The 27,915-nt window shown below is 38.3% G+C and overlaps 1 protein-coding gene across 1 annotated transcript; it reads left to right on the forward strand.

Annotated features, from left to right (window-relative positions):
* The first annotated feature begins 262 nt into the window (after window positions 1–262).
* inpp5l (inositol polyphosphate-5-phosphatase L) lies at window positions 263–27,417 on the forward strand. The gene is made up of 16 exons (XM_053504564.1): window positions 263–588; window positions 7,816–7,857; window positions 7,986–8,086; window positions 9,378–9,459; window positions 13,904–13,967; window positions 16,919–17,022; window positions 17,174–17,226; window positions 18,277–18,396; window positions 18,977–19,061; window positions 19,180–19,275; window positions 19,749–19,826; window positions 20,586–20,656; window positions 20,785–20,896; window positions 22,027–22,095; window positions 22,250–22,341; window positions 24,327–27,417. The coding sequence occupies exons 1-15, from the start codon at window positions 529–531 to the stop codon at window positions 22,289–22,291; spliced, it is 1,179 nt and encodes a 392-aa protein (XP_053360539.1). The 5' UTR covers window positions 263–528; the 3' UTR covers window positions 22,292–22,341; window positions 24,327–27,417.
* The last annotated feature ends 498 nt before the right edge of the window (window positions 27,418–27,915 follow it).

Here is a 27,915-nt window from a genome sequence, read left to right on the forward strand (position 1 = left end):
ATGTTATGGCTGATATATCCTCAAAGGATACAGGCAGGCTGTACAGTACTTCAGACTACACTGAAGCCAGTGGGCGGAGCAAAAGACTCACGGCAGTTCGTGGGTGGGAATTAAGAAGGGTTGCATGCCGCACAATGGGCGGGGCTTATAAACTTTTTGCGAGGCTTCATACCGGTTTGGGGCGTGGTTAAATACTGTAGAGAGCAGCGTAGTGGGCGTGTCGTACAGATTTCACGAGCGATAAACAGAGTCAGAAAGGCGCTTGATGTGATGCAGTGCTGCGAGAAGTCATGCTGGTTAGAACCTGTGGTCCTGGGAACATGAACGCAGGACAACTCCATGCTTCTGTGTCAAATGGACTTGAAGACTTGAATGAAGCAAGAGTTGAACTCTTAAGCATGATGTGAAGCGAAGTATGTGCTGAAGATAAGATAAGATAGCTAACTAAAGCGGCCAGGTTTGTTCTGAACTGAAAGGTAAATCCACCATCTGTCAGAAGACTTTTCTATCCCTGAGAGTTGGAGAGTGATGGCGACGTCCACAGATGTTCTACTAGTCACAGCAAATGTTGGCACGTTATTTGAAAAGGTGAGTATGCAAACGATCTCAGTCTTGTTGTGTTTGTTAGGAGTGGGTTCAGTTGTCTGTGACTGAAGGCGACCTGTACTGTAACTCAGGTTTCCAAGCGACATCTTGAAAACAACCGTGATTGCACCTTATATAACGCGAGCACACTCTAATGTTCATGAGCTCTTACTAGGAAAGATCCCTTATCTCCATGGGAACATCTTACTAGGTAATTCTGTATTTACAACTTCGTTTTACATTCTTTCATTTTTCTCCTTTTTACGTAAATCCTGCTTCAATTGTAACCATACTAACCTACTAAACGGCATCCTAAAGCAGTACGCGGGGAGACGTTCGGTTTTTGACATACTGCTTAGTACGGTAGTATGCGCATTTTCTCCACAGGCCTCGCGGAGCTTTTTTGAAGCCCCGGTCTCGAGTAGTTCGTTGTCGCGGACTCGAATTGCGCTGTCATCAGATTAGTCGCGAGAGTTCCCCGTAAGGGTCGCGACAGGAAACTAGCTCCGTGTTTGTGTTTAAATAAAACAGGAAATCGACAGAGCTAACTCCGAGACGTTAAAAAGAGCTTGGCTTTATCCGTGTAAAATGTTAGTAGAAATAATTAAACAGTTAACGCTCAAATATATATTTTAAAAAAAACAGGCTATAATGAAACTTTTGTGCATATTAGAATGCTAAAATGCTTTTTACTATTTACAGAGCGACCGGCCCGGGTCGAGCTACACCAGGCTGCATACTACCGTACTAAATAGTATGAATAAATAAATCGCGTCACGTTTAAAAGGTATTGGCGCGAAAATGGGCACAAACAAGAAGCCAACACTGACAGGCATTAAACATGAAGTTGTTTGTTAGCCTTAAAGCTAAGTGACAAGTGAAGCACTAACTCAATGTCATTTAATTATTACAAAAACTAGGTTTTCTCATCAGCAAACACCAAAAACATGGAGCTATTACTTTATCAAAACATGATTTTACAATAAAAAAACATGTTTTACAGCAGAAAATAAAAAAATAAATATTTACTACACTAATACATTACTACTTCCAGTCAGACACATGATAGAATTTGGTAAAGTATAATCAATACATATTGTGGACTCAATATTAATTAAAGAATAAAACACTTGGGTGTGCTGTTATTGAAGAATAATAATTAAAAAGAAAATTCTGTGGTGCGATGTGACCAACCAGAGTTTGTACTTTTTCCTGTAACAGGATGTGAAATTTTTATCTTTTTCATACCACATCAATACGACACGTTCACGTGCATCTCATCATCAGCATCGTCAAGTCCGCCCTATCCTGTATCCGTGGTCACGGGTGGGGGTGGTGGGGGGTGTAATGTATATTCAAGGCGGCACGTTGGCTTAGTGGTTAGCATTTGCACCTCCAGGGTCTGGGTTCAATTCCCGCCTCGGGTCTGGAGGTTGTATGTTCTCCCTGTGCTTGGTGGGTTTCCTCTGTGTACTACAGTTTACTCCCACAGTCCAAAGACGTATAAATTAAGCTAATTGACATTGCCAAACTAGCTGTAGTGTGGTGTGTGTGCCCACCAGGTCGCCCACCAGGTCGCCCAACGCCCTGTACAGGATGAGCAGTATAGTACAGGAAGATGTATTTTAAAAAACAAAATATTTGCTAAACATCTCCTTGTATTGTATGAGAATTGTATGAATTCTGAGTTTTATGACACATGAAAGGGAAGAAATGTTTTTAGATAGATAGAGATCAATAAAAATAGCTTCTACCAACTTTCTCACTTATAGCCTATGTCAGTGTTTTACATTTGATGTATTTTTGTAAAAACTGTTCTCCTTGAAGGTAGCTCAAGCACAAAACTTTGGTTTTATCACAACTTTCATCTGGAATATTTTTATAATGAAACGTGCCATTCAGCCCACCTGGTTTATGTTCCCTCAGTCATCATATTATCAATGTTAAATGTGGATCCATTAATGTGTTAATATTGCCGGACCTGATATATATATATATATATATATATATATATATATATATATATATATATATATATATATATATATATATATGAAACGTCAACAGTTTATTTAATGCTCTTCTCCTCTAAAACTGTGTTCATTCTCAGTGTCATGCAAAGTGTCCTGCAAAGTTTTATCTAAATATCTGAATTGTTGCCTTAAGAGATTTTGTCAGGACATTGCCTTCGTTATAATCCACAGTACTTGTACAAGAGTGGAAATTTCTCTACACATCCAGCTTCCAGTGACCATTTTTGGCCCAGAAAGTGCATGGTTGGGTCAGTTGTGACCATAAACAGATGATCATTTCTGAGAATGATTGGAACTTCTCCTCTTGCTTTTTTTTTTCTTCTTTTTGTAGTAGTTTAGAGTCAATGTGCTGGCAGCAAAAGTAAATGTCCAAAAATGGTGGGGCTTAACCGTGTCAATGGTTAACAGCTATGACATGACTTTGCCAAACCTGAGGTGCTGTGTGTCTTGATGCAGAAAAGTTATGAAATCTTCAGGTGCGACCTGATAGTCGCAAACTGCAATTTGTTGTTGACATTCCTGAGCCGCCGCAAGGAGGACTGATAGTGTGAAAACAAAAAGCAGCTTTTTCTTACTTTCTCAGCATACATCAGTTACATGTCTGAATTGCGTCAAACATTGCATTGACAGCGTTTTCTGCTCAATGAACGTGTAAAGGGTGTTCTGAGAAACTGCATTGTGTACTATTGTAAAGTCAGTCAGCTGAGACCACATAGCACTTGCCAGGACATGGTTCTTCTTCTCTTGTAAACGTGTCCTGTTCAACCAGAAACCAAATTAAATGCATTGAAGAGTGACAGTGTCTCAAACAGCAGCTTTGGATACAAGTCCAGCCAGAGGAAATGATACAGCCGAAATTTGTGGAATTCTCCCGAGACAGGAGATGAAGGAAATTTCCACTGGCCTTGTTGTTTTTCCTATCTCAAGGAGTTTACCAGTGAAGACATTTGCTTCTGGACTGCTTCCAGACAGAATAATGTGAGAGAATGCTTCTGTATGCATTTTGACTTTTGATTAATGTGTTTCATATCTGAAGTTAATATCAAGAGCGTACTGACATTAAATTTGTATCCTTATATACTGTATATAAACAGCCTTCTGTTTAATCTGTTTCACATGAAGCTATTTGTGTTTCGTATGATTCATCTGCGAAAATGACTCTAAACGACTTATAAGATAAGTCGAGCCTTGCAGCCTTTTGGAGTTTCTTACAGGGTTGCTGGTTCCTAAATCGTTTCTAATTTACTTTGACTTCCTGATGAAGATAGACCTCGTTCGTCTGGTTTCAGTAATCTTGGATTAGCTGCTCCTTGCCATTTGCTAGATAGACTCATATTTCTGCCTGGAGTACTTTGTGTACGTCTGTTGAGTACAGTATGTGAACCGTAGCTTGACTGTCGAGTTGATTTAGTAGCACTAATGTTTACTGTCTAATGTTCTGTTGTTCTCATATTTCAGGTTTTGTAGTTTTTTAAAAAATTCTGAAAGTGTCTAATAAACATTTAAATGCCGTGTTACTTGTTTATTGTTTAAATACCATGTCTCATGCAGAGTAATAGTTTCTTATTCCTGTCAATGAGCTGTTTAACACTCCAGTCCAGTAGGTGGCGGTACTGCACAAACAGCCCATAAACCAAAAAGAAGTAGAAACGGTACGCTCGCAAAACTTGAGCATTCGCCAAAGATGCAGGTGTTTTTTTTTTTGTTTGTTTGTTTTTTTTTCTGCAAAAGCTGTAGTGTATTTTTAAGGAATTAATTTTTTTTCAACCATTCAACATTTGGAAGTTTATTTAACTAATTTAAAAAAAGATTTTAAATTGACAGCCTGACCGATCAATTCAGTTAATTGAATCAACTAACAGAAGATAAATGAAATCATCATCTATTATAGTGCACACCTCTGTTGGCTCCATTGCCCTGATGCAATAAAGGAATTTGAAAGCTTTTAAAGATTACGTCAGATTACGTCAGTCTGTGCTATGAAAAAAAAAAAAAAAAAAAGAATTGTTTGAGTTTGTGTAACTCTTCTAGGAAATTGTCGTTTAACAAATTACCCTTAATGATGTTCCATAACAAAGCGAGGAAATTGCTTTATGAGCAGGCTGAGGTAATTGCTGCAACTGGAAAGCAAAACAGCGCTTTGGTGAAATTCAGTGAAAGTGGTTTTGTTATCATTGCTGAGTGGAATACAGGTTCAGCCCACGCAGCAGACCAGTGCTGACTCACACGCATGCAAAACATTTATGCAAAGCCCCATGAGCGTAATACGGTGGGTTGAGGTAGGACTTAATAAAAACCCCCTTAAAAATCTCCTGAAGTCCAAAATCGCTTTCATGCTATGCTACCAAGGTACACAGGGTGTTTAGAGGAAGAAGGAAAAACAAAAACAAAAAACAGCCACACAACAGTACGACATCATCCATCCTGCTCTTTTGTGTATGCCCACATTGCTAAAAAGCTCTTTTTTATCTCATGTGTACACAGAAACTAGTTTCAGTCTTATCTCATGTAAAAACGTACATTCTTTCTAACGTCTTTCAAGCAGTTGGCCAAGAACTGGTGTCCAACTGGATTAGATTTGGTGACCACATTATGCTCCTGCAAGTCCCCAATCTTGATTCGTAGTCATTTTCCGTTCTCTTACCATGGTCTTTATTGTGCATAATGTTGCTTCATTACATTTTTGGTTGTTTTGCCCAAACACTGGTCATTCAGCTATTAATAATAAAATTTTTATCTTAGTGCAATTATGGATTCTCTAATCTAATCTTCACTAGCGTCACTAAGGAACAAAGGCTCTAGGGTGGTTTTGTAAGTGAATTTTCTACTTCAAATAAATTTGCTTTAAATAAAGGTTGAATTGCTTTATTTACAGTAGGTATGAGAGTAAACAAGTCATGGCGGCACGATGGCATAGTGGTCAGCACCATGGCCTCGCACCTCCAGGGTCAAGGGTTTGATTTCCGCCTTGGGTCTGTGTATGTGGAGTTTGCATGTTCTGCCCGTGCTTGGTGGGTTTCCTCTGGGAGCTATGGTTTCCTCCCACAGTCCAAAGACACGCAGATTAGGCTAATTGCCATTCCCAAATTGCCTGTAGTATGTGACTGAGGGGATGTGACCGTCCAATGGGATTGGCTCCAGGACCCCACAACCCTATGTATAGAAGATGAATGAATTGAGCAAATTAACCACAATGACTTTTATCACCCTTATCTTTATCCCAGGTGCCAATAATTCTGTAGGTGACTTCAACTTCTGAACTTAGACGGTTTTCAACCTTTCCTTTTAAACAGTTTTTAACACAAATTTAATATCTAAAGAATCACATGGTCATAAACACTACACACAGCTTCTCTATAAGCAAACTTTTATAGTGTTTTGCAAAGTAACATTAAATCCACACTGTTATAACTGAAACAAATTTTAAGTAATATTTGGTACTTGTGCTTTTTAACAAAATAATAATTCCACTGAATTGTAACACTAAGATTCCTTTGCAAGAACTTTTATTTCTGTCCTTAAACCTGACAGGATGGATTTGTCTCGTTTTGCTATAAACCACACAATATCTTATTACATTTAAACAATTATAAATAAATGATAAAATTGTTCACTCATAAGCAGCTCCTGGGAAAATGTTTCTCTAATTCCATGTTCAGAAAGCCTCTGCTTTAAACCGATGTATGCGAACAGGCTCTGGTTTCTAAGCTAATCCTCACACACCTTCTCTCCTCATGTATCTAGCTTTCTTCTCTGTCTGTGTCTTATGTATTATTCAGCAGGGCCTTTGCTCCAGGGTTCTACACACTTCAGGTGGTTGCAGGCTTTTTTGTTCAAGCTTTTGTAAGATCGCCCTTCTTGCATGCTCCTTTCATGGCAGGTGAATCGGCGGGGTTCAATCTGCTTGCCTTTTATGAAACAAGCTTAAACAGTTAAAATGGCGAGAAGGCATGCTCAGGCTGGTTTAATGACAACGTAGCTTGCTCAGGCTGGTATGCCTGCCTAGTGGGCCATAAGTCCCTGGAGCAAAGGGTATCTCCCCACTCACATGCCACTGATGTGTGCAGGTTGGTCCAGGATGGCAGCTTTATTCTGGCTGATGCCGCCTATATAGTTAGCCTTTGGGGTGAGCAAGGGGTGAAAAAAAAAATATATAAAAATTGGGGAGATGCCTGTCAGAAGTTCACGCCGTGACACACGTTTCCTGGAAGTCAGGGCTTGTATTCACAAAGCTTCTTAGAATTCTCTCATTGAGCTCCTAGCTTAGTTTAAAAATTCCTAGCTGAGAGTCCTGGACTAAAAGTGATTTAGTGAAACACGTTAAAGCAACTCTGAGTAAGGAAAGTATAAAACATTTAGCTTAGTGAGGACGTGTGGTTGACCCTGTTGCTAGGGATGATGCAGCAATGCAAGGACTGTGATTGACTGATCAGAAAAATCTACAAAGGTCTTAAAATGTGCTATTTGCGGAAATAAAATATAAGATAATAGAATAGACAGTAAAATCATAATGTTTTATATAAAGAAATTGTTTAATCATAAATGCAGGCTACTTTATGCAGAGTTTCTGTTATAGGCTAAATATCTTAAAGTTAATTAAAACAGCCAAATGTTAAAAATGTGTCTACTTTTGAAGCAACTAATTTTCATGCAGTAGTTACTATATTTAACTATATTTACTATATAGTTATATTTATTTACCAATTTACATTATTGTCAACAATGTGATATTTGAAATATGTTGGTCAGAATAAATGTAAAGGGGAACAAAACCTCATTTGCAACTCTACATTTGTTACATTTTTAAATGCTTTAAAAAATGCAAAACTTTTCTAAGATTACTTTCAAGTCAGCCAGAATCCAGCCCAAGTTCAGAGCTGATAAATGATGCGCGATAGGATGGTTGCATGACTAAGTTTCCACCAGTGGACCAGAAACAAGTTCAAGATAATATGAAGGAAAAACTGATAAAGCCACAACTAACCACACACACAATGCCTCAGAGAAAGTTAGAAATACACACATGGACAAAACACAAAGAAGGCAGAAAGTGATGATGGTCATGTATTACAAAAAACATGTTTCTGTTTCATGAACCAACAAGTTTTAGTTTTTATTGACCATACGTGTTACTGAATAATGTTCTTTAAGATGCATCACTGTGACACTGACCACAGAATCCTCCTCTCGTTCACAGCTGAGTAAGATCCAAGATGGCTGGCTGCAAGAGTTGTACACTGTGAGTTCAGCAGCATGTCTTCTGTTTACTATTTCAGTTATTGCTGTTTCATTTATCCCTGACATGAATACGGAACATGCAAGTATAATAAATATGAGCAAACTCCTACTGTATGTTTTTGTGAGCAGACTGTGGACAAGTACCAGCCCCGCTTCGTCGCCATGCACTTTCAGGAGGTCGGGGGAAAGAACTACAAAGCCAACATGGCCTCCGCTGAAACCTTTTTTAAGTAGGTTCAAAATAAAATTTAAAAAGATACATAATTTATAATAATATTAATAATGTGCATTTATGTAAGAATTAAGAAGGAATGGGGGCAAAAAAAAAATCACCATGAAGTAGATTATTTCTTTGTAATAGCATATCTTAAAGTGTTTTATTTTTCTTACGCTGCAGCAACCCATGCATATTTATTGAAGGACGAGGAAGCTCCAAAATGTCAGCACTGTAGCACTAATCTAAATCGGCCCGAGTTTTAATGCCATAAGAAAACATTTTCTACCAAAACAAACATTAAAGAACTTATCCTGCAAGATGCATCTAAAGCTTGTTCTTGTGGCTCTTTAAATCCCTTACATTATTCCTACTGTATAAGTTAATATCATATTGGTTTGTATAAATTGGTTGAATGTTTAATCTGTATCCGCCATGAAATAACCTGTGATGCTGATATGGCAATAAACCCTAATACAAACAAACAAATACACCAGAGCGATATGTTTGCAAGTACAATATGTTAAGTACAAGGGCTGTTCCAAAAGTAATGACATAACTTTTTTTTATTAACTGACTGGTATTTCAAACTGCACATGTTTTATAGAGTATTTATGTGATATAAGTGATGCATTTGCGGCACCATCGAACCCGACTCTCGAATCCTGTTTGGAAATCCCCTTCGTTGCAGTTTATGGTCTCGGGCAGTGTTTTGTCTTCAATGCTTTAAACTTCTTCATCCATCTGTGCACATCGCTCTTCTCAATGGTGTCGTCTCCGTAAACTTTCTGTAGCGCAGTGGGAGACCAGCAAAATATTGCTGTGCACATGTGTGCAGTTTGAGACGATGGACGCATCCACAATAGAGTCTGATGAAAGCCAATTGTAATTATAAACGTAAACCCTTAAAAAAGAAAACATGATCTGACAAAAAAAATTAATAATCGGAATTAAACAATGTGGCTTGTAAGGTGAACGTTGACTTTGCTGACATTTACAGAGCTACTGCATTAAAAAAATGCACTGAAAAGGTCTCCTTCTATACACACACTTTTATTTTTTTATTTATTTTGCTTTTTAGGCATAGGCATGGAGAGTTCATGATACAAATCTGCTGTTATTCTAGAAACCGAGCTCCTGAATGATGTTGATCAGACGTTCTCCCATTTAGGGTCACGAACTTCTCGGAGTTCTCAAAGCCAAAAATATTTCACAGTGGTTCTCACAGTTTGTCTTTCTTCCTTTTTTTTATGAGGTTGATATGTGATGTTTATTTCCATTTAACATTCCCCCCCCTTACTTTCCAGGACCATCGAGTCCAGGCTGTCAGACTTTGACAGAGTGTGTGTCTACATAGACAGCGACTTCAAGACGGAGGACAACTTCACGGTGAGGGCTGATTTAGGGTTATGACCACTAGGTGGGGCACTGCTCCAGCAGTCCAGGGATAAGCCTGATTTAAACAAACAAAAAAAAAACTTCTCTCTCACACACACACACACACACCTTTCAATGCCTATGCTGTGTGAGTGTGTAATAATTTTTTTGCAAGCGCATCTAAAAATGTAATATATATGTGAGGTTTTTCAAGCTTGCACCATTTGTTTTTAGTCTGTAAACATTTTTTTTCTAGATAAAAACAAGATAAAAAAAAATCTTTAGTTTTACTCGCCAAATTCTAGGAATATGTAAAGTAAAATCGAATTCCGTCCCTTTTTTTTTTCCTGGACAACCAGTCATGTTTGGCTTGTTTTTGCACACCCGAACCTGACATTCGAGTTTCGTCAGAAGTCGGAAGTCTAAGCTTGAAAGGATGGAAAAACGCCCGAGGAAAACTTGGAAGATATTGACGTCTTTACTTAGCTACAAGCGAGATGGGTAACATGAGAAGTCATGTGTAACTTCCCCCTCAAAACAACGATCAGTGTAGTCAGTGTTACAGATCAAACAAACCAATATGTCTGTATGTTGACTGGTCTAAAGCAAATCCTTGTACATTGGGGCGTTCAATTCAAACTGGGACTTTTGATTGCACCGAGTTGCGCAGTTATGAAAGTAAAAACTCTTTATTTCTCTATATAATCCGCTGCTACACTAATGCACCTATTCCATCTTCTCACTAGTGCTTGGATGCCATCAAGGTAGAAAGTATTCTCATGACTGCTAGACTGCCTGCTTCATGTCGGAAACTCTGGCCCCCCAGGAACTCCTTTAATGGCCCAAACATATGTAAATGGCATGAAGTGAGGTCAGAACTGTTTCAGTCGAGTTCCTGTAATGTGCAAGTGGTGTTTGGGAATGATCATGTGTACAGTTCCCACACACAGATGTATTTATACCTCGATCTGTTTTTAAGGATCAGGTGTTCCACTCGCTGAATGTAAACAGAAACGACTGCAGCCAGCTCGGCTGAATCATTCATGGATGGTTGCCTTCATTAAAACGTTTGCACCATTTAAATGTTTTAAGGCAGCTAAAAGTCCCATCACCATCCTGGTCTTGAAGTCTTTTGTGAATATCAATAGTCTTTTTACGCCTTTATTCATAAAGAAAGTCCCGGTCTGACTTGAACACACCTTTAATTTTACAGTATAACGTTTTTAAAGGTAAGGCTGTAAGAAGCCATGTCAAATTGACATTTCTTGCAAAACTTGGATTTGAGGAGAGTAGGAATTCCAAGTTTGTCTGGGATATTTGTATCCCCCCCCCCCGATCGGAGCTCATCCTAGTCTGTCTCAGGAAAAAAAATAAATAACTCGCTGAGTGTAACAAGGTGCTGATAATGGAGACTCTTTTCATAAAAGTTGACCCTTCAGAAAATTGACCCTTATTCAAAGTTCCAAGTGTTTCATCCAATAGTACCAGACACTCGAGCACTGCTTGATTTACAATGCGGCTCATGAGGGTGGGTTTTATATTGCTGTGTGTGGAATCGCTCAAACTGTACAGGCAGAGCGATGATTTGTTTAAAACTTGGAGATGTCTGTAAAGGTTATATATATATCAATGTGTGGTTAACTGGTATATAGTGTTACACATGGAATATCAGTCATAGTTTTAGGAGCTGCAGAATCGTCAGCAGTGAGGGAGGGAGTGAGAGAGTGAGGGAGGGAATGAGGGAGGGAGTGAGAGATTGAGGGAGGGAGTGAGAGATTGAGGGAGGGAGTGAGAGAGTGAGTGAGGGAGTGAGAGAGTGAGAGAGTGAGGGAGGGAGGGAGGGAGAGATTGAGGGGCCACGGAATCGCTTTCAGAGCAGAAAGCATGAAGTTAGAGAGAGTGGCAGGATATTAACCCTCAGCCCACCCAGGTGAGGAGTGATGGACCTTTCGTGTGTGTGTGGTGAGCCTGTGTGTGCGGGTTTGTGTTCGGCCCGGGAGCTGATGGACTGGGTTAATGTGTGGGAGGGGCCAAGCAGCAGGACGAGTCAATACGTTTAAGTCCAGATTAAAACTATTGATCAGCAACTTCAGTCTGGCCGTGATAAATAAACCTGGTGGGGGTGTTGCACAGCTGTGGGGTGCACACACACGTGCGCACACACACACTTACATGGTATACACTCTATGGATATGTGTATGGGCTGTTCTATAAATACCCCCTCACACACCCACACCCACACCCACACACACACACACACACACACACTCAAAACCCACAAACTACACAAATCCTTCTCTCCACTGAAAAACACACACGGAATATAGACAGCAAGTACAGTATATGTACGCATGTTGTTTTTTAAACAAACACACAAAAAAAAAAAAAACCCAGAAAGTGCACCAATCCCCTTATTACCATAACTTTAACCCTATTACACCCTCTACCCCCTAAGCAGACACACACACACATGCATGCATGGACTAACTATATCTTGTTCTATAAATATAAACAAACGCCCATGTTCCCTGGGAACACACACACACACACACACACATGCACACACACTCACCAAAAGCACGCTTCTGTGCACAGTTTCCACACCTATCTTCATCAATCAGGTTAGTGCAGCATTTAATAAAAAATTATTGACTTACAAGTGATTTTTTATCAAAACACCATTTGTACTGCTGCAGCCGCCTCACACGCGCGCACACACACACACACGCGCACTATCTCACACACTATTGCTCAGGAAAGTAATGATGTACAGCCTGTAGAAAACTGATAACAAATCAATAGAGGTGACGTGAGAGAAATGAGAACGCAGAGACGTGTGGAACGGGGACACGGCCCTGCTGCCTGACCTCTTTTTTTAATTTTTTTAATTTATTTTTATTATTTTTAAAAAAACACAGATTCCTTTCTCTTTATTATTTCTGGTTTGAAGGATTACTCATTCGTGCGTTTTAATTTTGTTTATCACAGATCAGTGCTTTGTCCTCTTACTTGCAGTAAAGTGTCCGCAAGTTAATTTCTGCAATCAGACCTCCAGGGTCTGAGTTCGATTCCCACCTCCAGTCCCTGTGCATGGAGTTTGCATGGTTTCCCTGTGTTTTGAGGTTTCCTCAAACAGTCCAAAGACATGCAGGTTAGGTTAATTGGCGTTCCCGAATTGTGTGTGTGAATGTTGACCAGAGGTCATGAAATGGGAATAATTACAATAGTATTCACCATTGGCTTGCACGGCCCCTAGTTGGACCCTGGGTTCCTAAATGGATGGATGGAGTTATAAATGTAAAAACAGATGTTTTCATCATCTTGGTTTTTATCGTTTTTATGCTAGAGGTCAGGATTCCGTATCCGGCCTCTAGCCTTGTCAGATTATCCCCCCCCTTATGGCCGTCCTGGCACAACCCTGCCATTTTCTAACCAGGCTTGGGGCCGAAGTGGGTGGGATATATAAAGTACAGGATTAAGGGTCTTGCCCAAGGACCCAACATTGCCAACCGGGCCACCCCATCAGCAAACCAGAACCTCAAGCTCTTGAGCTCACCGCTGCTTTCCTCATCATGAATAGGTGACCAAATGTTCATGTTACAGATTAACAGCTTGTTTAAGGCTTTAAATTAGTTTTTGGAGAATTTGGGTTTGGAAAAAAAAAACGAAGCAAAACTAATCCACAAGCATATATACAGTGGATATTAATTTTTTTTTTTTTGCATACAGTGATCACGCAGGAAAAAAAAAAAAAGAGCGACTCGAGCAAGTCGAAAATGGGAAAATAAAATTCAAGCCTAGGTGTTAAAAAAGCATTTATTTTCCCTGAGCTTCCTGTCTCTGGATCAACTCTCCCAGTGCAGTCCTGCCCCAGGGCCGGTCATCTGGAAAACACCGTCGTATTAAACAAGCATCGCTTTACTCACAAGATTTATTCCCTCCTCCTGGGGATGTCTTGTCACCCCTTGGTGGAGCGTGTTACTGTGTGTGTGTGTGCGCGTGTGTTTTAAGGGCTTGTCAGGTGTAGGTGCTGCAGCGAAAGTGGCCCAGAACGGCAGGTGATTTTTCTTCGGCCAGTGCTGTGGCTCGCGTGTTTAATCACCGTGTGATTGTTTTAATTTTCTGTCCGTATCGATCTCGGCGGGACGCGATTGATGAGCAGGAGCAGGAGGAGGCAGCCCCGTTCACGGCTCCTGAGTTCGTGTGCATTTGCGGGTGCGCATATTTATAAGCGTCCGTACGCACCCGTCTCTTTTTGTATGAATGTTTTTACACGTTGCATACGTTATATAAGTGGTGCAACCAGTCTTATCGCTTCTGGCTTAAATGTCAGTTGGTCTTAATTTATTTTTAAGATGTGACAAAGCTGATAAAAACCCGTATTGTCTTCTAGCTGTGTTTATTCATATTAAACAGTTTATAATTCATCCCTCTCCCTCTTTCTGTGTGTCCACAGGCCCTCGGGAACATTTACTTCATCCATAAATCTCTGGAGAACGTCCAGCAGTACGATTTCAGTGGTAAGACAAAATAGTTCTCTTCTGGTATGCAGCTGTGGAACACAACTCTTGTTCCCAAATTGACCAATAATGTGTGAATGGGACAGTGAGTGTATGTTTTAGGGCCGTAGCTATCGAATATTTTAGTAATCGAGTATTCTACGTACCAAAAATTTTATCGAGTAATCGGATAAAATGTACTCTTGCTTAATTTAAAACAGCAATGTAAAATATATAACAGAAACAAAGATTAATTGGTTTTTCTTTTTAAAAGAAGGCAACTTTTATTTAAAAAAATAAACATTGTCATTATTCAGAATACAAGAAATAGCTTAAAGTTGACTAAGATGAATTTAGTGCATTACAGAGCCATACATTCTTATTTTAAGGCCTTTTCTCAGATTCAAAAACTAAAAAAAGGGTATTTTTAAATGACTAAAGTCGCACATTAAAATAAATAATTATACAAAACACTAAGGTGTGCATCTTAACTTTCAGAACTCAAAGTTTTAAAACTTACAGCTCAGACATAACATAAGCCTTTACTGACAATTTCTGTTATTTTCTCTTGTTGTTGTTTTTTTTTCGCTTGGTTTGCTGATCATTTTATCGCTCCATTCCATTTTGCAGCCCGCAACAGAACGCTGCATCAAATCAATACACAGCTAACTGTTTGCGTCTCCTTCCTCTTTTTTTAGGTGACCTAAGCGCTTTTTCTTCGCCTGTGTTTACTGGCGGCTTGCATCCAGAAGCGCGCTGTGTCACACCAACAAAAAATTGCGCAGATACATAACGCAAGCTTTTAAACTTATTTAAAAAAAGCTTTGAGGCAGAAGATTTCGTCTTGGTAAATTTTTGTAATCGAATTACTTGAGTTACTCAAGGAATCGTTTCAGCCCTAGTATGTTTGTGCGTGCCCTGAGATTGGCATCCTGTCCTGATCTTTTTTGTCACTCTAAAAAGATCACATTAAAGATTTTAAAATGATTTTTTTTTCTTTACTAAAAAAAGAGAATATAGCAAGCGGTCAGAAAACAGTCTTGTCTTGCAGCTTCGGAATACTAAGAGCGATTCTTAGATATTAGCAACTCTGTGCTAAATGTCAAGAGGGTTTTTTATTTTAAATAATGCTGCAGTGTTCTCAATTTAGACCTTTTCTCCACTCTGAAACAGTTTTTCTGTTCAATGGCGTCTTTTTTCAGGCATTTTCTAAGAGCAAAAGAGAGAAAAGAAATAGAAAAACTTTGAAAACGCTCTTTTGTGTCATCCACAAAGACTGTTTCTCTATGGAAGCAGAAGTACTTTATATTCACTGTTGTACTTTATTCATTTATGAATTTATTATTATTTTTTTTATCATTGTAAAAATGCCAATGTAGATGAAAGAGCTTTTTTTGCTTTTAATATACACATTATATTTCCTAATATCTTCCGTATCACTTTTGTGCCATAAAGTGCAGAGATAAAGTGTATAAAACCAGACCTGGCATCAAGCAGTTTAAACATGCTTGTTCCGTTCATGCAGCTCATAAGTGCAAACATTCAGCAGAACCTGGAACACTCGAGACAAAGCCTTTTCTGTATCCTGCAGCTCTTTATCTTTGCGCTAATACGGCCTAACACAAAAGCGTTTCGATTGCAGGGTTCGGCAATCCTCCTGTTTTTATCGTTTCGTACGTTGTGGTAATTAGAGCTGCATTGTGTCTGTGTGTGTGGCAATTGTGTGAACTTGTGTTTGCGCTTTCACTCTATCTAAAGTTTTTTTTTTTTTTTTTTTAAGGAATAAACCATGGCAGGCATTTTGTTCTAGGATAATGCACACAGACCCTTTTTTTTTTTTTTTTTTTTTTCATTTTTTCCATCCAATTCGAAAAAATGGGAAATACAAAGAGCGTTCGGAACCTTTGATTGTGCAGAATAATAGAAAATCTACCTTTATGTAATCCTCTGCTACACTAATGCGGTTATTATTAGTCCACTAATGGAAACACTGGCCTCCCAGGAGCTCCTTGGATGCTTGTAATGAGGTCAGGATTATATGGCGGATGTGGCAATAACTCCCACCCAAGTTCCTGTATTGGGCAAGTGGTGTAGTGAATGACTGCGTGATCGGTTCCCAAAGATAGATGCGTCTCTCCTGTGAATGTTCTTTGAAAATCTACAGGTAACTTCTTGCCAAGTTGCGGAAATGACTGCAGCGGCCTCTGCGTCACCACGGCGGAGATTATCATTCATGGACCTCTTTAAAAACGTTTGCACCCATCAAATCTTCTGTAAATGTCAATCAGGCTTTCATTCAGAAGTTTCATCACAAGTCCCGGTTTGACTTGAACAGCTCTTTATGAAACTCCCTTTATAGGAAGCTGATATTCCAAAACGCACTGGGAAATAAGTTTTTTTTTTTTTTTTTTTTTTTTTTTTTTTATGCTCAAAAGTAATTTTTAGTATAATATAAGTCTAAACGTATGTCTAAACATCCAGTCTGTTTTACTTGTGTAAGCAAAAGAAGTAAAAGTCCTGCTCAACTCGTGCATAATCCATTCAAGCAGTGAAGGATGGTTTCCCCCCTGTGTTAAACGCTCAACCATCGTAAACTCCAGCAGCTTATTTCCATTAGGCCGTAATTCATTTCTAATCGCTCAGTCTGGAACCGCGCAGCCGAACCGCTCTTAAAATCAGATTCCCATTCGCTCTCGCGTCTCGTTTTCTTCCTGTGTGCACATTCCCGTCAGGTCGTCCCATGAATAAGAGTTAAACAAGAAGCCTAATAGAAGAGCAATAAAGCTCGGAGCACCACCGAAATTCGGTTCCCCGTCCAATCAGTGTCTAATGAATCTCAGCTCACACCGTTGGGGAGCGAGGTTAGCATTAGCGCATTGATTTTGCGTTTGCGTGGTTTGCTCTTTCCCTCTCTCTCACTCCTTTACTCACTCTGCCTCTCGTTTTTATTTTTATTTTTCCCCTTCTAATAGGGAAGGAGTTCAGGTCGGTGTCGGGTCGCAACACGTACACGGGTTCGTTCTGCAGAGTCACGACAGTGAAGAAGGAGAAATTCCAGAGGGCCTTCTGGCCAGATGTGAGTTAATGATACACTCTCGGGACAATAGGCCGGATTGAACAAGCATAAAAAGCAAGATAGAAAAATTTAGAAAAAGAAGAGGGACTAAAAGCATTACATACAGATGTGCAATATGAATGTACTTTTTGTTTTGTTTTGTTTTTTCCAGCAAAATTGGTCCAGAAAAGGATACATGAAGACACGGTGGATGATTCACAACCAGTATGTCAACATTAACACACACACACACACACACACACACACATATACACATACTGTACAGGCGCATAAAACTCACACACATAAACACACAACTCAAAGTCAGTGATTTTTATTTTTTTTTTTATTTGTAAAATTTGCTGGGTGTGTGTGTATGCTTGTGAGTCCCCTCACCTTATATCTGCTCCAAAAACAGAACTCCGTGTGTGTGTGTGTGTGTGTGTGTGTGTGTGTGTGTGTAGCTTGTCAGCGAGCATGATTGGCATTAATATCAGACAAGCATTAGTAGTCGCAGCAGGTGCGAAGAAAGTGTGTATGAGGGAGAAATGATTAATGAGCTGAGTTACCCTGGCTGCACTGACAGTGTGCGCGCACACACACACACACACACACACACACATACATACATATATTTATACACAAACATATTCTCCCTCCTAACAGCTAATGAGTTACAGCAGCCAGCAAGAGTGACAGCACTGATAGTGTATATACGCACACACACACACACACACACACACACACACACACACACGCCTAGACACTCCCTCTTGATCACTAATAAGATATAACTGACACGTTTAACCACACGCTTAAACACACCTGTGCACATGCTTAACAAAGGCAGTTAAAAGCAATTTCTGCAAAAATGTGACCTGGGAAGTTTTACAATGGCTTGCATAAGTATTCGCACCCCTACCTCCCTTGTATAGTGTTACAACCTGGTCTTGTGGAATCAGGCCAACGCTAGCAGAGGTGAATATTTATGTTTGTGAATAGTTACGCCTTTGTGTGTAATAGTTACCGCAGTGTGTAAATGTTCACTCCACTTCATGATCAAGGCTTAGAATGCAAAGGATGTGCATGAAGAATAGGGTGTTAAAGGATGTGCAATACAAAAAGGTATAATAAAGGTAAAGATATGGCATGTAGGTGTGACCGCAGCAGCGTAGTTGGAACATAAGGTATGAAATGAAGTGATATGTGTTTCAATTTCTGGTTGTTTAATTCTTGGTCACATACAATGTGTGTGTGTTTGGTGTGTGTGTGTAGAGCCCTGGACCTGGTTAACGTGCACCTTTTTCATGATGCTTCAAACCTCAAAGCCTGCGAATCCGAGTTCTCAGTGTTCTCCAAGAATCGCCATAATGCCCTCAAATACGTCATCGGCAGGTCAGTGCTACCACATCTGCAACATCTGTATTACAGGACACTCATTTAGACAATCCGGATTTATTTTAACACTACCGCTCAAAAGTTTGGAACTCAATGGTGCACGTTTCTGATTTTTATTTTTTTCTACACTGTTAAACACATATCCAAAATATGCAATAATCTCCTTTAAACAGTTGATATTGAGATGTATCTGCTACTTATGGTCTATAAATCCTTCATAACGACTTTAATCTGAGGTGCTGGTTGTTAGTGATTTCTGAGGCTGGTAACTCTAAATGAATTTCTCTTCTGCAGCAGAGGTTAAGTTTTAGTCTTGCTTTCCTGGGAAGGTCTTCATGAGAGACAGTTTCATGTCTTAAGATAACAACGGATTGTTGTTGTTGTTGTTGTTACATATATACCTAATGCCATATGTGTTATTTTATAGTATTGTTTTAGTATGTAGAAAATAAATCGCTAGACATTTGCGAGTGATTCCAAACTTTTAAGCGGTGGTGTTTTAATGTAGACATCTAAATTGTCTAAATTGTCTTGCATTAAAAAAACCACGAACTGATGAACGTGTTTTGCCAAGCAGGATATTCGAAGGTGACCTTGTTCCAGTCCCCTACTTCCTGTTTGGAGATTTTAACTTCCGCCTCGATACAAAGAGTCTAATCCAGGTACGATTCACACCCGATCTGGACACACACACACACACACACACACACACACACAAATACGGTTTATGCCTCAGCATTGAGGTAACAGGGTGTGTGAAATATTCTGTCGTGTGTTCAGGACCTCTCGACATCGACAGAGAAGAAGATCGTGATGAAAAAGGGCACTAAAGAAGTTGAGAAAATCATCTATAAGGAGAAAGACAATGGCAGCGAGGTGTGTGTGAGAGCGATTTGTAAAATCATCCTGGCGCTGTTGGATACACAGGACAACACATTATCCAGCACTGGTGCTATAGAGGAAATGGTATCCCTGCTGCTCTGTACACTACCTGTGCTGTCCAGAGATGATTTATTGACTCTTGTTGTTTGTGTTCAACTAAACACTGTCCGGTTAGATTTATGACTCGGGAGACAATATTGACTTTTTCCGCCAGTGGAGAAAATGCATGTCTGCATTAAGATCGCTCGGGTTGAGGTGTGATTAATTCTTACATGCCGAACCAGTCAGACTTAGTGTCTTGTTCTTCAAGTGTGTGGCATTAACCTCTGTCTTTTTTTTTTTTTTTTTCCACCCTCTTTCTTATTTTTTGAATATATATTTTTCCTGGTACTTGTTCAACACATTTTTCTTCCTCTCTCTCTCTCACTCTCTCACTCTCTTTCTGTTTCTCTTCTTTTTCCGAGCAGGATGCGCTACTTCAAATAGAATATAAGACATTTAAGTACCCGCACAACAAACTCTTCAAAGATGGCACTGGACAAGAGGTGAGCTTGAAGTTATCTGCGTGGATTTTTATTTAGCGAGCACCTTTAGTAGTGTACAAAGGGGGGTTCAAGTCAAACCGAGACTTTTTTTTTTTTTTTTGGGGTGAATGAAGGCATTCAAAACTGATTTACAGAAGACTTCAAGCACAGTCCAATGATGGGCCAGAGTAAAACACTGTATATAGTGTGAAGGAAAAAAAAGGCCATAATTTCGCAAATGACGATCCCGCCCGAGGTGGCTCAAGTCCACTGCAGTCGTTTCCATGAACACTCGGCAAGTGGAACAACTGATACTTAAACATTACTGTATACATTTTTGCCAGGTTGTTGTGGGAACTGTACACGCAGTCATTCACAAACACCACTTGCACAGGAACTTGTCTGCTAGTTGTTGCCTTCTCCCCAGTACAATACAGTGTAATCCTGACCTCCCTTCAAGCCATTTCCACATGTTTGAGCCAGTAAAGGAGTTCCTCGGTGATGGTATTCAAGCACTAATGGGATAAGGTCATTAGTGTAGCAGAGAAATAAAGGGAGTTTTTACTCTTATTATTGTGTTCTGTTATTCTGCATGATCAAAAGTCCCAGTTTGACTTGAACACCCCTCATAGTTAGAAACATTCCCATGTTCTAAGTGCATGTAGAAATATCACTGAGTATTTTGTGTCTCACATCCTGTGTTTTTATTTATTATTTTAAATCTATGAATGAAGCTTGTTCTCTCTGCTTAAACACATCATCTTGTCATCTGTCTCTCAGCTCCGGAAGTACGACAAAGAGACAGAGGCCTTCAAGGAAATCACAGAAGAGGAGATTTTCTTTCCTCCCAGGTGCCTCTGTTTTTTTTTTTTTTTTTTATGTATTTATTTTTAAATTAAATTGTGGCAAGTTTTGTCTTAACATTGTGTGTATGTGCACGCTGTGCCTGTGTAAATGTTGTTGTATTGTTCTTTTTCAGTTACCCCTACAGCGAAGACCCCGAAAAACCCACGGAGTACATGACCACGAGGTGTCCATCCTGGTGTGACCGCATCCTCATGTCCCACTCGGCAGAAGAAAAGATCTGCAGGGTTAGCGTCACAGTTGACTCTCACCTTCTCCTCACCGTTTATCTGCCATCTTATTGATCATAATGATTAAGATTTTTTCAATTTGAGATCATGTGAGAGGGTGAAATGGGAAACTAGATTTTTGTTTATTTTTTTAATGATTACAAAAAAATCTTTCTTGTTATAAATACAAGTAGTAAAATAGATTTAGTTACAGGATTCCTGACCAAAGAGAGTCCAATTACTAGTGCTTATTGCACTCTTTTCTGGCTTTCCTTGCAACTTTTCTTTCCTTCAGATTACCTCTGATCTGATTGAATGTTTGCCCAGTCATGCATGGACACGTGTGAATCTTTTGAAACCCTGCAAGACAATGAGCATTTTGGAGCAATATATAATCAGTGAACTAAAAACATGGTTTACTATGAAAATAGTTTGGTGTTATGCACGCAGAGGCTAAACCGAGTTACCAAAAAATTTATTATTTCAATCATTAAATGTTTTATTCTACTTATACCACAGAACAATTGCATTTTGTTCGTTTAAACATGTATACAGTATATTTATAAATAACATATTGTACATTTTGTCCATTACCAGTGTAATGACTGGTGTGTAAAATAGTTACTTTAAGTTACACTCCTAACTTTTATTCCTATTACTATAATTAAAACTAAGAGTTTCAGAGAAATGTTTTTTGTTTGTTAAGCCACAAATTGACATTTGATTTATTTAAATATTTAACTGAAGGCATGAATCAGTGTAAAACAGGTGCAGATGATCACCAGGCCGGTGATTAGTGTACTGGTAATGCTGAGAGGTTGAAACAGATGAGAGGGGAAATAAGGTTGCTGCTAAGATTGTTGCATAATCAACCAGTTTTATTTTATATCTTTAGGCACTTTGCAGCCTGTCAAAGTAAAACCTTTGTTCCCTTTTTTTAAATTAAATTTCCATCATTTAAATATATTTTAAACGAAGTAATAAGGGGTGGCTCATGACTTTTGCACAGTACACAGTGAATGTGCAGTTCTTCAAACAGTTTGCATTGTAATATCATATGTATTATAACTATGATACTTGTTTTTATTCAACTGATCTTGATCACGGACTCAGCTGTTTAACGTTTATTTATTTCTATATATTTACAGAAAAGTGATGCAGGCAAAAACACTGTCTACAACATCATAGGCCCGAATGTCTGCATGGGAGACCACAAGGTAACGCATTTGGAAATGAACTGATTCTAATCAACATCGCTGTTTTGACAAAAAAAAAAAACGTCTTTAAGCTTAACATGCAGAATGATTAACATGTAATTTGAGGGTCACATGTTTTAAATGCTTACTCTTATTTTGTGTTGTTATTTTCCAGCCTGTCTTCTTGTTCTTTGCACTGCAATCCAATGTCCAGTGACACAAACACACACACACACACACACACACACAATATGGACCTATTACAGGGTAAGTGATTATTACACGAGCTGTGTGTTTATTGTTTAAGACAGTTCTATCATGTTCTTATCATTTCCGTTACATTTCCTTTTCCTATAAATAAAGACAAAGCTCCAATTAAATTTTTTATTGCAGAAAGTGAAATGTTCAGTTTTCAGCCAGATAAATCAAACAGCAGCATGTTCTTTTTAATCATCTTGACAGCACTAATCTGTCACAGCCATCTGTCGCTACTCTGAGTTGGTGAAATGACAAAACTCATTAAGGCATTAATTTATAAATTATATATTGTGAGTACACTTTTAGTTTTGTATTACAGAATGTACACGCTCTTCATATACTTGTGCCTTGAGGATGCTGGACATCCCTAAAGATCTTTAATGTTGAATTGATATTTCTGTTTAAATTGACATGTAGTGCTTATTTAGAGTTTATATAAAATATCTAATCATATTTTATTTTAATACGTTTTTATAAAAGGCTTTTATCCATTATTTTAACTGTATTAAAATATTTTTTAAACATTGTTTATTGTTAATAAATGTGATTTAAGGCTAGGCATTTCAATGCATATTATTATTATTATTATTATTATTATTAAGCATTATTTTAATAATTCTTTATGCTATTTAGTGTAATCAAATATACAGTACAAAACGTTACAGATGGATTTTCTATTATAGTAATTACAACCTTTTTTAAATTATAGATTGTTAATAATAATAATAATAATAATAATATTATTATTATTGACTTCTATGTGTATTATTATTATTATGCAATTTTGTATAAGCATGTATGGTATAATGTTTCCAAACTTTTTATACAATTTTAATCAAGTTTTCAGTTAATGTTTGCAGTAAAATTATTATAAATAATATTGTAAATATAATAATAATCATAATTATTATTATTATAACAATATTAAAAAAAATCATAATAATTCAGTATCACAAACAGGGCTACAACAAATTTATATAGATTTATTTTTTAATGATTTTTTTATTTAAGGGAGTGTCTCCTTCATCGCCTGTGCGAGCACTTTTTTCTGTGCGCGGTGTTTCCGCTGCGTTTGGACAGATGTTCTCTGGAGTCCGACACGTGTTCGCTAGTTTAGCTCCCTGCTTTCTCATGGAGCCATTTTCCACTCCAGTGCTCTCATTCACATTGACTCGCACTGAGCGCAGGCCCCCGTAGATTCCTTCTGTGTGGAACCGTAAAAACAGAGTCGTCTGCCCCCCATCCACACCCCCACCCCCCCGGTCCCCATCCCCGTCCCAGTCCCCCCAGATCCATGGCTATTGAATCCTCTCCATTCCGCCGTTTGCTTTGTTAGTAGCACTGAAAAGGGGATTGTAAAAAAAAAAAAAAAAACTGCAGTGTTTATTAATTACAGCTAGCGGTGTTGACAGGGAGGATAGATCCTGGCCTGTTGTCCTGTATTGGCATTTTTACGGCCGTGATTTTGTTTTGCCGCCAGGTTTGTGTGTGTTCTATAGACTGCGGCTGTCAGGGGGTTAAATGGCTCTCATGGTGCAGCGCGTACGTCATTGTTGGAGCTTGTCGTCTTCAGGGTGTGGAAAGCAACCTTAAGAATGTAAAGGTTTAGCTGATTTGGTTTTTGATTGGTAAGAAGGTGTGGATTAATTTTCGGTCTAAGTACCACTCTGACGTTAGTTCTTGCTGTAATTTAAATTGCTGGTTTAAATAAATGCTTTTGCTTTGGTATGTTATTGTTTATATAGTAACAGCTTATTCACTTTACTTCTATGGCCAGCATAGTTCATAATCTAAGCCTTGTAATAAATGTAAAAAAAAAAAAAAAAAAAGTCCAAAAACTAATAACTAATTGTTTCTCTGGCTGCATTGTTAACTAGTTGAATTGACCCTGGGTCAAAAAAGAAACTCAGAGATATTTGTACATAACTTAAGTTCTGTAACAATCAAAAGCTGTATGTTCTGATTTTTCTTTTTCCACTGTCTTTGTCTTTTAGGTTTGCTGGTGTTTAGAAACGGCTGTTCTTCTGCTAGAACTACTCACAACCTGCATAGACCTCAAACCGTGCACAAGCAAGAGGCATATTCCTGAAAGAGAAACAAAGCAAACCTAGTACAACTTTAATAGTTTTATCGTTCTCAGGAGATTAGTTTTTAAGCTTGGTTTTAGATGTTCATCACCAGTCACCAGGAATACAGGAGTGCATGCTCATCCATTTTTTAAAATTTCCTTTAAATTACTAGCATGCACGATGATACAAGCTATACATACACTGCTGAATTGCACAGGCTGCTCGGTCGACGTTCTGATTTCATATATCCGTTTTTAAAGCCTTTAAACCTTTATGTAGTATGCGGTCGGTGTTGCCGAGGCTTTTCGCTGCGGCCCTCGAGCGTCTGCGTATCTCAGCGGTGCTGTAAGTCAGAGCTCCTCAGATCAATACAATATGTACGCGGTGACCGCCGGGGACGAATTCGAAAGCCATCAGCACCATGTGAAATATGGAAATCCGTCCCAAAGCAGCTGCGAGCCCGCTGACTTTTAATTGGAGCTTCGGTTTCATTTACAACCACTTATATACAACACCAACCTATAAACCTTCTGTAATATCTTTTTTTTGGGGGGGCTTTGGTGTGATTTTTTTTTTTTATTTTATTTTATTTTAATTTTATTTATTTATTTTTTAAGCACTATTTTTGGGAGTGGGGGATGTATTCCTTGAGAAAAACAAAAAAGAAACTTTTATTACTGTGAGGAGACCCCGGTCGTTGTGTATCATTTTCCACTAACAAGCCAAGTTCATTACCAAACCTGGTATTGTCATCGTCATGCTGCTATAATGGCTCCCAGCATGCGTATACTGATTTTTTATTTTAATTTTAAAATAATACTTTACTTTGTGTTATTATTAGATTGGTGGAAAGGCAAGCTATGTATGTATGTATGTATTCAGTGGTGCCCTATAAGCCCTTAAAGAAACACAACCATGCAACATATCTTTAGCTGTATTAGATAGATCTGTGAATAATTTAGCATTTATTTCTTTATATGTGACTGTGTTTGAATTGTTTAGCTTCTTTTATTCTGGGTTTTAATTAAGACATCATTTTAAGTTTCTTTAGTGGCCTAATCACACAAGTAGTCCCACCATGGATCATTAAGCTCACAGTGTGATGGTGGTCGTGTGTCATAGGGTGAATGTTTTAAGATTTCAAAACCAATTTGGTTCACTAATTATCGATATTCATTAACCGCCATTTAAGCATGCACAAAAAAAAAAAAAAGAGATACAGATATGACGAGCAGGCCATTAGGTCAATCCGTCTAGCATTCCATCTACCCGTGTAATCTAAATAGACCCCCCTCCCCTCTCCCCTCCTCCAGAATCAGCTCGATAATTTACGCGCGAGGGTTAAATTGCACGGCCCATTTGTCAATAATGGACTTGTTGGAGTTGATCCATGATGGTGCTAGACATAATGCATTGCTCTCGAGAGCTTTGCTCCAAGCTGAAGTTCAATACGAGGCTGTGATGTTGCTCAATGAGAAGCACTGATGTTCTTTTGGCATTTGTGATTTTATAATAAGATCGAAACACTACTTTTTTTTTTGTTGTTGTTAAACATAATTTATATCTTTTGTACGTTGTATGGGGCACTGATGTTAGCTGGGAGTCTCTTTGGGCTAATGTAGCCGTTAATGTTTGCACTTATTTGGGGATGTGTTTTATTTTACACAGTTGATTTAGGACCACTAAGATTATTATTAAGTTTTAAGAAGCGTTTTTAGAATGTTCAAAATGTGCTGTTATTTGGATTAGGGATTTGATCAGGTGTGATTATCTATTCATAGCTATATATATATTTCTCTCTCTTAAACAACCTTTAATTTCCACATAAAATAAATTAACAAATTTAATATTAACAAATGTATTACTGCGACAAGCTGCAATGTGCCTAAACATGAAATTTAAAAAATTGGTTGTTTATGTAACAACCTCAGCAGCAACCTCATTTCCCCTCTCAGCATTCAGCATCAGCCTGATCATCTTTAAATGATAACGAGAGCCAAAAAAGTCCTTTAGGAATCCTGGAGAACTATTCTTCAAGATTACATCTGGCTCTTTGGAAGTAAAATATGAATAAATGTGTCTTGTGATTTTTGCACAGTACTGTATATACACTGATACAAGAAATGTCCTGTTATGCCTTACTGCTATGTGGAACATTCCTTATTAATATAAGATTTAAAAAAAAAAACTCTTAAAGATGATAATATACCAGGTCAAAATGAAAAAAACTTTCATACCTGCACTGCCAATAACTTATACCGAGTTGTGGTTATTATATCGTTGGCATTTTATAGTGTTCCATTTCTAATAGGAATTCCATAACCTCCACTATTCACGTTGTAAGACAGTTTAACGGTTAACGCTGAGTAATACATCTAAAGCTACAGTACAACCACACTCGCTTGGCTTTTCTCCAGAATAAACGAGCCCTTAAAAATCCTCCAGGTGAATAGGGGCCAAGTAATTTTTATTTCCCCCTCTCATTTTATTTTGTTTTATTTGTTCAGACTGATGAGGGCAGCGTGTCCTGCTCAACGGCATGTAAAAGAGGAAAGCCAGTTAAATCGTCACTCGTCGTAGTCATTAACACACTCGAGGAGATTAATGGTGCTGTGATTCCAGCAGTTTTCTGCTGATTGCAGAGGGGAAAGTTGTCAATAGAGGGATGGCGCATGGAAAAGTCTCACCTTAACAATTATATTCATTCCCTATAATAATCAACCGAACTTGCCTAATGCGTTATCACTTGCCCGAAGCGTAGGCTCTGTTCATGACTCAAGCAGATTGTGCCAAATGTGTCAGAGAAATGTATAAATATCTATATATTTTTTTTCTTTTCTGACTTTGAGTTTGATGTTTATCATATGTATCTGAAACATCAGGAAAACTGTGTAGTACCTCTTAAGCAGCTGAATGTCAAGTTGCTGTTGACATTAAACCTAAAATTTAAGTTTCATTTTCAAATTTGTATGTAAACCTAAACTGTTTTAATTCCCTATAAAGTACATTATCTACACATCACAATGTGTCTATTGTTATTTCTACCCAAGATTGTTGCATAATAATAGACTGCTGTACATTTACTCATGTGTATTGTGATTACCCATTCAGCCAATTATGTTGATCTTCAGGTAATGTTTACTACAAACATCAAAGATGTCTGGTTTGAGTATTTCACAATTGACTGAAAAAAATAATAAGATGGTTCACAAAACAGAAAACATCTAAAAGCCCTTGTAAAAATAGACAGAATGGTTCAACCTAAAACGAAGGCTGTGATGAATCCGATAGAAGCTCTTTACAATTGTGATGTGAAGTAAAACATTTTAGAATAAACACCATTTTAGATTTAGTGTGCTAAATATTCTATATCAGGAAATTTCAAAAAATGTATAAATTTTATTTATAATCTAAGGTGAAGTGGATAAATAATATTTAAGGTCTAATAGGAGTCTCTAATAGTCAAACTGGGACTTTCAGATGTAAAATTGATATTTACAGAAGATCTCAAGCA

Source organism: Clarias gariepinus, chromosome 9 (assembly GCF_024256425.1).
Source record: "Clarias gariepinus isolate MV-2021 ecotype Netherlands chromosome 9, CGAR_prim_01v2, whole genome shotgun sequence".
In the NCBI taxonomy this organism is placed as follows: Eukaryota; Metazoa; Chordata; class Actinopteri; order Siluriformes; family Clariidae; genus Clarias; species Clarias gariepinus.